We start from the raw sequence: 10,191 nt of genomic DNA on the forward strand, positions 1-10,191 counted from the left end.
AGAATGTTTATCTTGATGAAATCTGGGTTGAGATTGTATTTGGGTCATCTGTGGTCAAAATCTATTTAACTAGGTCAAATAAATAAAAAACCTTGTGTAGACTATAGAGGTCGCAGTTTTCATCCAATCTTTATCAAATTTGGTCAGAATGTTTATCTTGATGAAACTTAGTTGGGATTGTATTTGGGTCATCTGAGGTCAAAAACTAGGTCACTAGGTCAAAAACTAGGTCAAATAATAGAAAAACGTTGTGTAGACAAAAGAGGGTCGCAGTTTTCATCCAATCTATGAAATTCGGTCAGAATGTTTATCTTGATGGAATCTGGGTTGGGATTGTATTTAGGTCATCTGGGGTAAAAAACTAGGTCACTAGGTCAAAAACTAGGTCAAATTATAGAAAAACCTTGTATAGACAATAGAGATCGCAGTTTTCATCCAATCTTTATGAAATTCGGTCAGAATCTTTATCTTGATGAAATCTGGGTTGGGATTGTATTTGGGTCATCTGGGGTCAAAAACTAGGTCACTAGGTCACATAATAGGTCAAATAATAGAAAAACCTTGTGTAGACAATAGAGGTCGCAGTTTTCATCTAATGTTTATGAAATTTGGTCAGATCGTTTATCTTGATGAAATCTGGGTTGGGATTGTATTTGGGTCATCTGAGGTCAAAAACTAGGTCACAAGGTCAAATAATAGAAAAACCGTCAACAATTTGTTTGTGTAGACAGTAGAGGTCACAGTTTTCATCCAATCTTTATGAAATTTGGTCAGAAGGTTTATCTTGATAAAAACTGGGTTGGGATTGTATTTGGGTCATCTGGGGTCAAAAACTAGGTCACTAGGTCAAATAATAGAACAACTTTGTATAGACAATTGAGGTCGCAGTTTTCATCCAATCTTTATCAAATTTGGTCAGAATGTTTATCTTGATGAAATCTGGGTTGGGATTGTATTTGGGTCATCTTAGGTCAAAAACTAGGTCACTAGGTCAAATAATAGAAAAACCTTGTGTAGGCAATAGAGGTCACAGTTTTCATCCAATTTTTATAAAATTTGATCAGAATGTTTATCTTGGTGAAATCTGGGTTGGGATTGTATTTGGGTAACCTGGGGTCAAAAACTAGGTTAATAGGTCAAATATGAGAAAAACCTTGTGTAGACAATAAAGGTCACAGTTTTCATCCAATCTTTATGAAATTTGGTCAGAATGTTTATCTTGATGAAATCTGGGTTGGGATAGTATTTGGTTAGTCAGGTGAGCGATTCAGGGCCATCATGGCCCTCTTGTTATGTTTGTGGAGTTTTGAGACAAAAGTGGAATGAGGGACACATTTATTGTTCTTTATTGATAATATAGAGGATATTTGTTGGATTCGGTGGATTATCGATTTTAATTCATTAAGTGATCATAGAAAATATTTTTTTCTATTATCACAAGTGAATTTAAATCGATATTCCACCGAAACCAACACATTTTCTTCTTCATTTTATGCTTTTTGTCACCATTTATATACATTGTTAAAGAGTTTAACTGAAAAATTTCGCTGGGATAATGACGTCATTTCGTCAAAAAATGACGTAATTTCACAGTAAACAGTGAAAATTATCCATAATTTTGACTGTTTGAAACAGTGAAATTATCAGTTTTAATTCACTGATATTTATCTATAAACCACCGGAAAGCATAAAATAAAAGGGGTTGTATTATACATTTATTTTATGATATGCCTGTTTTGTTTCAGCATGTCAAACTCATTAAATGACATAATTTATATATATTTAAAACAATTTTATCTTGATGTTGAAAGCAGATGTGGCAATTAAACAAGTCCTTTATTTTTTATTGTGAAAGATGTCCACATCTGGTGTGAACATTTAGCATATTTTATATTTTTATGTGTTATAGAGTTCTGCGATAAGTGTTTCTGGGCCATCTAATCGTCCTGTGGTGTTCTGGGGAATAATAGGGGCTGCTGCGGTTACCATAGGGGCGGTTGTGTGGCTGAAGAGTGGAAAGTGACCTCACCTCAAAAACAGTGCCAAATGTGCTACATGTATTGATGACTCACTAAAATGAGCATCGTTAAAGGAAAACTGGGTTTAAACCATTGCTTAAAGTGACATCCCAGATAAGCCTGTGAAGTCCGCTTAGCTGGATTTTCATTTAGAAGAACGAAATTCCTGAGAAGGAAATTGTGTTGTCCCTGATTTTCCTGTGCAGACTACATAGACTAATCAGGGATGACACTTTATGCACATGCATTACGCCCAGTTTTTACAGAACCTGGCTCAAGTAATGAAGTTATATTTTAATCATTTGTATAAGATCATATTGTTCATGTTAAGATGAAATCAAATTACCATATTGTATAAACTCCTTATGATTTTATTCTATTGTTTTAACAAGTTGGGTACTGTATACAAAATAAATACAATTGTGGTATGACAAGTGTGCTATTTATAAAAGTGCTTCTCGTGTGACTTGTTTTATATGTGCTATATTATTCAAACTTTTTATTTGATGTTCCTTCTTGTCAAAATCTGTTAAAGTGAGTTGTCTTTTCTTTTAAGTCTTTCTCACAACTAATGCAATGAAACTATTTAAGCATTAAATTTATAATTAAATTCTGTTGACAAGATATTTTACTTGTTCAATTTTTTGAATGTCAGTTCTGGATCTGAAAAATTATGGCATGTATGCAATGGGCAATTTCAAAAACAGATGTCTTTGTATGTTTTTGGTTAGAATGATACATTTTGTTAATATTTTTCATATAATGTTTGTTCTTTAAAACAAGCATATTTATGGCATTATCATTCACATTTCCTATACAACTTTGGTGCATATGAATTTACACTTGAATATTGTTGCTCAAATTATGTCGTAGAAGTCTTCATTTGAAATGAGATTTACAGTGTCTTCAACCCCCCCCCCCCCCCCCCCCCCCCCTACACACACACACATGAGCACCCATGGTGGCTGTATTAGGAATGTTTCAAATGGTAGACTGGTAGTGGTGATTAATTTGTTTACTCCTTTTGTATGATTTTTTAACCAGGTTTTTCCGAAGGAAAAAACTGGTTATTAGATTGGCGAATGCGGGCGGGCTGGCTGACGGGCGGGCGGAACAAGCTTGTCCGGGCCATAACTATGTTGTTCATTGTCATATTTTAAAATCATTTGGCACATTTGTTCACCATCATTGGACGGTGTGTCGCGCGAAATAATTACGTCAATATCTCCAAGGTCAAGGTCACACTTTGAGTTCAAAGGTCAAAATTGGCAATAAATGAGCTTGTCTGGGCCATAACTATGTCATTCATTGTGAGATTTTACAATTATTTGGCACATTTGTTCACTATCATGGGACGGTGTGTCGCACGAAAGAATCACGTCAATATCTCCAATGTCAAGGTCACCACAACTTAAAATAGATTTATTTTGAAACAAACTTACAAAGGGGGTTAATTTTGTTTGTTCATTTCTTAAGTTCAGTTTGAGTTGTCTCCCTTAATCAGATTTTTTTTCACAATGAAAACCTGGTTTTGTGACAATTTTGTCCCTTGTTTTTATTCATTTCACAAGATCTCATTTTATTTCTGGGACATCTTGAATATAATGCTCATTTTATACTGCTTGAATCTATATAAAGGAGTGAAAGCTTTCTTAGGGCTTTCTCTGCTGTAGCCAGATGGCTACAGACTAACCTAACCAATTGGGCGAATAAATTTTCTTAACCTACAACTTTGCTTCATAAAGCACATACAATTGCTTAAATTAGAAGTATTTTGCCATAAATGGGCTATTTTGGTAAAAAACATGAGCCGGAGGAGGCCCTTATTGCATGTGATGCCCATTTTTAAATGTTTAAAATAATTATTAAGCCCCTCTCCACAATTTAAAAAAAAGAACAAAAACTTAACACTAATTGTTTCTTATCCATGTCTTACAGACCAAAATACATGAAAAAGGATATTTACTTAATTACAACTGATATCCTTTTATTTAAATTTAAGTAATTATTTACAGTGGACTGGGGCTCTTTTGATTTGTTATCGCACAGAAGATGTTTTTTAAAATATATTATTTGGTCTTTCAGTTGTCTGTATTTTAAGATAGATGTTAGATAACTGCAATGAAATTGTAGGCGTAAAATATTGCTTCTTTATGTTTCTTTAAAAATTGGATGTGAACTAGAATCCCACTTCGAAATTAAAAACATAGTTGCTGGAAGGTCAAACTATTAAACATGAAATTGTTAAAAATATAATAGTATATACTTAATGTTACCATTGTTGTAATGTTTGACAGAGAGGGTATATTGAAAGACGGTTTTAAATTTACTATTGCATGTCATACAGCGCCTTCAGGGATTGATAACAATTTTTTTCTACATTACATTTTATGATTATCTCGTCCCTGTTTATTTTTTAACTTTCGTAACTATTACCTTTTGTACCATGTATACCCATATTTTAAAAGTTAACCTCAGAGTACCAATGAAAATGTCTGTTACATATCAACTTTGGCATTAACTTACATATATTACATATTAAAAGATTTTTAGCTAGTGTTATCACCCTATTTCCTGCGTCTGTCATCATGCTGCATGCGTTGTCAACATTTGTCACATTACCACTCTAGAGGCTGTATTTTTCATCCAATCTTGATAAAGCTGCAGTGCCTGGATAATATTCAGAACCAGTTCAAATCATGGTCACATGCATCCAAAACTAGGTCATGTGTCAAAATGTTTGGAAAACCTTGTTACAATTATAGAGGCCATATGAATGACTCTATTTCAATGAAGCTTGTTCAGAAACTTTATCTTTACAATATAAGGCCCTGTTTGTGGCACTTGCGTTCGAAAACAAAGTCACAATGAATGTCAAGTCTTTGACAAAATCTTGTTATAGCTCTAGAGACTTCACTTATTACTCAACCTTTATGAAACTTTGGTTAGAATGTTTATCTTGACATTTTGGAGATTTACTTAAAATCTTGGTGAAATTTTTGTTTTATTATCTAGGTCAAAACTGTTTTACCTTGGCAGATTTTGAATCTGGGTCATATGTGCAAACTAGGTTAAGCTCTCGAGGGCCATCAGGGTTGTCTTGGTTACTTGCAGACCAAAAAAATCACCCGATAATGTATCAAGATTTCAGGGCTTTTATTTATAGTTCATTTAAAGAGAGATAACTCAAATAATGCCAATAAAGTAAGTCACACAAAAAAGACCAAACAATTTATTTGTTTTAAGCTTTAGTAAACATGCATGTATGTATTTAATTTACCATTCCAAAGTGAGTATACTCTACCTTCACAATTGCTCATACAATGGAGGATTAAGGGGTTTGTATTTGCACAATGTATAAGAAAGCTGTTATGTTTTTATATGTATAAATAATTCCCTGCTGCAAAGCAGTATGGGGGTTAAAGTAAAACTATTAGTCTATCTGTCTTTAACACTTTTGGCCGCTCCGTATCTCATATGCCATTTGACAGATTTTCATGAAACATACCTAAAATTCTGAGGGCGTTTAGACAATTTGCAGAACGCATATGTCTGTCAAAAAGGGTCAAGATCAACATCATTTTGTAGTCATTTCCATATCTCCAATGACTTTGGAAGGATTTTCATGAAACTTGCTTTAAATGTTGAGAGCAATTAGTCCATGTGCAGAAGGTATGAGTCAGCCATGCTTTCTTAACCCATGGTTGTACTGTAAGGTCAAAGGTTTGAGCCTCTATTTGTTTTAATGCTGCCCCTGAAGGATTTCATGAAACTTGCATCAAATGCCATGTTTATGGTCATGATTGTACTTAAAGGTCAAAGGTTTGAGCCACCATTCATGTTATATGATACCCTTTAAAGAAAGTTAATGAAACGTTCCTCCAATGTTGAGAGCAATCAGACAAGGTGCAGAAAGGGTGAGTCAGGCATGTCAGCTCTAGGTCAAGGTAATTTTCACAGTCAACAGTTTCAGCCTTTTTCTCATTTCTGTTCCATTCCTCCTTTACCCATTGATTTTATTCAACCTTTGCGGCAATGTTTAGATTTTAGTCTTGGTATCAAAGGGTATTTGTCTCTTGGACTGCCTTGTCTCAATTAGGTGACAATCAAGGCCAATTTTGCTCAGGATTTGATTTTCATGGTTTTGCATGATTTGGTGAATGTTAAAAGACAGTCTTAATTTAGTTGTATTTAAAATATGTGAACAAAAGATGGTGCATAATGTGATAAGTTTTGAAAAAATAAGTTCATTAAACGTTTGCAATGTGAGCAGGGTATTTGATTTACTATGACATACCTAATGGTGCAGGTATTCTTTGTGCAGTATCATGCATTATTTTCCAAATCCGTTCTACATTTTTTCATTTTAATTGTACATTTTAAATTGTGCATGCATATTGTTGCAACATAATTAAAACTTCTTGGTTATTGTTCAATGTTAATTTTGCATATGCATTTTGATTCACAGAAACTATGTTTTTGTCTATGAACTGCTATCTGATTTTAGTCTTGGTATCAAAGGGTATTTGTCTCTTGGACTGCCTTGTCTCAATTAGGTGACAATCAAGGCCAATTTTGCTCAGGATTTGATTTTCATGGTTTTGCATGATTTGGTGAATGTTAAAAGACAGTCTTAATTTAGTTGTATTTAAAATATGTGAACAAAAGATGGTGCATAATGTGATAAGTTTTGAAAAAATAAGTTCATTAAACGTTTGCAATGTGAGCAGGGTATTTGATTTACTATGACATACCTAATGGTGCAGGTATTCTTTGTGCAGTATCATGCATTATTTTCAAATCCGTTCTACATTTTTTCATTTTAATTTTACATTTTAAATTGTGCATGCATATTGTTGCAACATAATTAAAACTTCTTGGTTATTGTTCAATGTTAATTTTGTATATGCATTTTGATTCACAGAAACTATGTTTTTGTCTATGAACTGCTATCTGATTTGTACTCCACAAAATGGATTACTTTCAAGAATGAATTTTCAATACAACTGCATCATGAGAATATTGGCTTTATGCCATATGCCTCAAATATACCTCCAAACCAGCCCGGGGAATAGCGTGGCCTCAGGCTAGCTCCTCACTAGATTATGCAGATGTGCATAAGTCCCATTTTCACACTTAGCGGGTCATATAATCTTTAACCCTTAAAGCGCTGGAGCTGAATTTTAAAGGCCTTTGCAAACAGTTTGGATCCAGATGAGACGCCACAGAACGTGGCGTCTCATCTGGATCCAAACTGTTTGCTATTCTGATAGTATTCTTTGAAAAAAATTCGAAGAAAATGCTAATTTTAGAAATTCAGCAGACGACATTTTAGCAGACGACAAATTTCCCAGCATGCAAAGGGTTAACCCATCAGTCTGTTCATCCGCAATGCAGTACAGGCTTGTATATTGATCAATAATCCTTTGTTTTATTAGTGCATGCATACCTTTTTGAAAACTAAATGATATTTTCCAGATATAATTTTCCAGTTTGCAGATATGAAATCGATATGTTTTCATTTTAATGTTTCAAGCAATGGTGTCCAATATGTACTGTGTATGGTTTCCCTCTTTTTTGTACATACATGATTGTTAAATTTGAAAGCATTTATAGCTAAATCATAATTATACAGCTTAAACAAATAGTTTTGTTAGTGAAAATATGAAAATGTAGCATTATAAAGCCCAAAAAATTATTTGTACAAATTGGTTGTATTTAATGCATGTATGTGTACAAGCAAGTCTTTGTGATGATAAAATGTGATAAACACTGTATCAAATGCTGTGTCTGTGGAACAACGAATATGCTTGATTTACATGTTTTGCTGTGTTGCAGGTTTTATTCGATTTCATACATATTAAAGTAACAGTGTTTGTTACCAAATAATGCATATTTTAATAATGTAATAAAGAAAATTATCAGATAGTTATTTTGTCTTATTATGTACCAAATATTTATGAAGCTGTTAAGTAGTGTACTATAGAGATCAGTGGTTTGAAGGCTCGCACTATCCAGGAGTGATTTTATGACTTAGTTTCTTCAGGATTGCCACATTGACAAAAGAAACCTATGCAAAGATGATGACTTAAATAATTATAGAAGTATAGAACTTATTATCTGGGGTATGGTGTAAGTTTTTTCTTCATACTGCCAAGCCATCAACTTTCATTATATACAAGTAATAAAGATATATCAGAATTTTAAAATCCAGATCAGTTATATTTTGTATGTAACATTGAATATTGGCCATCGGCTTACTTCATCAATTAATTACCTTAGGTCATAAATGGTGACACCATGGGGGTCAAATTATTTTATAACGACTTCAGTAGCAAAACCTCTTCAAGAATGCTTTACATGCAAACCTCATGTTTTGGGCTAAGAATAATAATGTGTTACCGGTATATTATTTAGTGATCTTGTAAATATATAAACTTTAGTGAAAGGGAGCCTGATTGAACCGGCATGCTTTCAGACAGATCTAAACACCTCGTAGAAGAATCTTGACATAAATAATATATCACTAAGTCCAATAATTACTGCACATTCAAATTGATTCTCTTATTGCTTTCATATTTCAAACTTTATTTCAATCTAGTAAAATAATTCTGGTTTGAAAATACAAATGGAAAAATGCAAATGCCTTTCAACGTTGTCATGACTTCTAAGTTTGTTTTTTTTTCAGTAAAATTCTGAATGCAAAACATTGCAAAACGACAGCAACCATTGTAAACAAGAGTACCGCCTTGCGGGTGCAGACCGCTCATCTATTTTCTTTTTAAAGGTGAAGGGACTCTGATTTTCAATCACAAAGGAGGGAGGAGTGGAGTGAAGAAGGGTGTATAGTGTGGGGTTGTGGACATTTATTACATTATCTTCCAAAAAAGCGAAAAAAAAAAAAAAAAAAAAAATCGGGGGGGGGGGGGGGGGGGGGGGTTTGGGTGCGATGGTTGGACGGTATTTCAAACATAACCGTTTTAAAAAAAAAATGGGGGGGTATAGTGTGAGGGTGTGGTGATAATTTGTGAGATGATCTTAAAAAAAAAAAAAAAAAAATAGGGGGGGGGAGGGGGAGGGGGGGAGGGCACGGGGGATGGTTTGGGTGAAGTCTATTGTGGTATGTCAGGTAAGAGTAGTTTCATCAAAGTATCAATCAAATCTAATCATAAATAAAGAAGTTATGGCAATTTTAGCAAAATTTAATAATTTGACCTTGAGAGTCAAGGTCATTCAAAGGTCAAAGTAAAATTCAAGTTGCCAGGTACAGTAACCTCATGATAGCATGTAAGTATTTGAAGTTTGAAAGCAATAGCCTTGATACTTTGAGTGGATCGAAACACAAAATTTAACCATATATTAAAAGTTACTAAGTCAAAAAAGGGCCATAATTCCATAACAATGACAACCAGAGTTATGCAACTTGTCCTTTTACTGTACCCTTATGATAGTTTGTGAGTGTTCCAAGTATGAAAGCAATATCTATGATACTTTAGGGGTAAAGTGGACCAAAACATAAATCTTAACCAAATTTTAAATTTTCTAAGTATAAAGGGCCCATAATTCCGTCCAAATGCCAGTCAGAGCTACATAACTTTGCCTGCACCGTCCCCTTATGATAGTTCATAAATCTTGCAAGTATGAAAGCAATAGCTTTGATACTGTAGGAATAAAGTGGACCTAAACACAAAACTTAATCAAATTTTCAATTTTCTAAGTATAAAAAGGGCACATAATTCTGTCAAAATGCCAGTCAGAGTTACATTACTTTGCCTGCACAGTCCCCTTATGATAGTTAGTAAGTGTTGCAAGTATGAAAGCAATAGCTTTGATGCTTAAGGAATAAAATGGACCTAAACACAAAACTTAACCAAAATTGTCAATTTTCTAAGTATAAAAAGGGCACATAATTCTGTCAAAATGCATGCCAGAGTTATCTAACTTTGCCTGCCCAGTCCCCTCATGATAGTAAGTAAGTGTACCAAGTTTGAATGCAATAGCATTGATACTCACTGAGAAAAGTGGAACTAAACGCAAAACTTAACCAAAATTTTCAATTTTTTAAGTATAAAAAGGGCACATAATTGTGTCAAAATGCACGCCAGAGTTATCTAACTTTGCCTGCCCAGTCCCCTCATGATAGTAAGTAAGTGTACCAAGTTTGAATGCAATA

General features: G+C 33.8%; 1 protein-coding gene across 7 annotated transcripts in view; it reads left to right on the forward strand.

Moving 5' to 3' along the window:
• The window catches only part of LOC127851849 (bcl-2 homologous antagonist/killer-like), a 236,465-nt gene that overhangs the window by 14,867 nt on the left and 211,407 nt on the right, over positions 1-10,191 (forward strand). For 3 of the 7 annotated variants that reach the window (XR_008035982.1, XR_008035985.1, XR_008035984.1), the window contains exon 6: positions 1,910-3,062. Coding sequence is in view for 3 of the 7 variants with exons in the window: in XM_052385803.1 (XP_052241763.1) it covers positions 1,910-2,023 (114 nt within the window). In the remaining 4 variants the exon portion in view is untranslated. Of the gene's footprint in view, positions 1-1,909; positions 7,951-10,191 lie in introns of those variants that run through there. The other 4 variants (XM_052385803.1, XM_052385802.1, XM_052385801.1 and 1 more) reach the window with 2 other exon arrangements.

Source organism: Dreissena polymorpha, chromosome 11 (genome assembly GCF_020536995.1).
Source record: "Dreissena polymorpha isolate Duluth1 chromosome 11, UMN_Dpol_1.0, whole genome shotgun sequence".
In the NCBI taxonomy this organism is placed as follows: Eukaryota; Metazoa; Mollusca; class Bivalvia; order Myida; family Dreissenidae; genus Dreissena; species Dreissena polymorpha.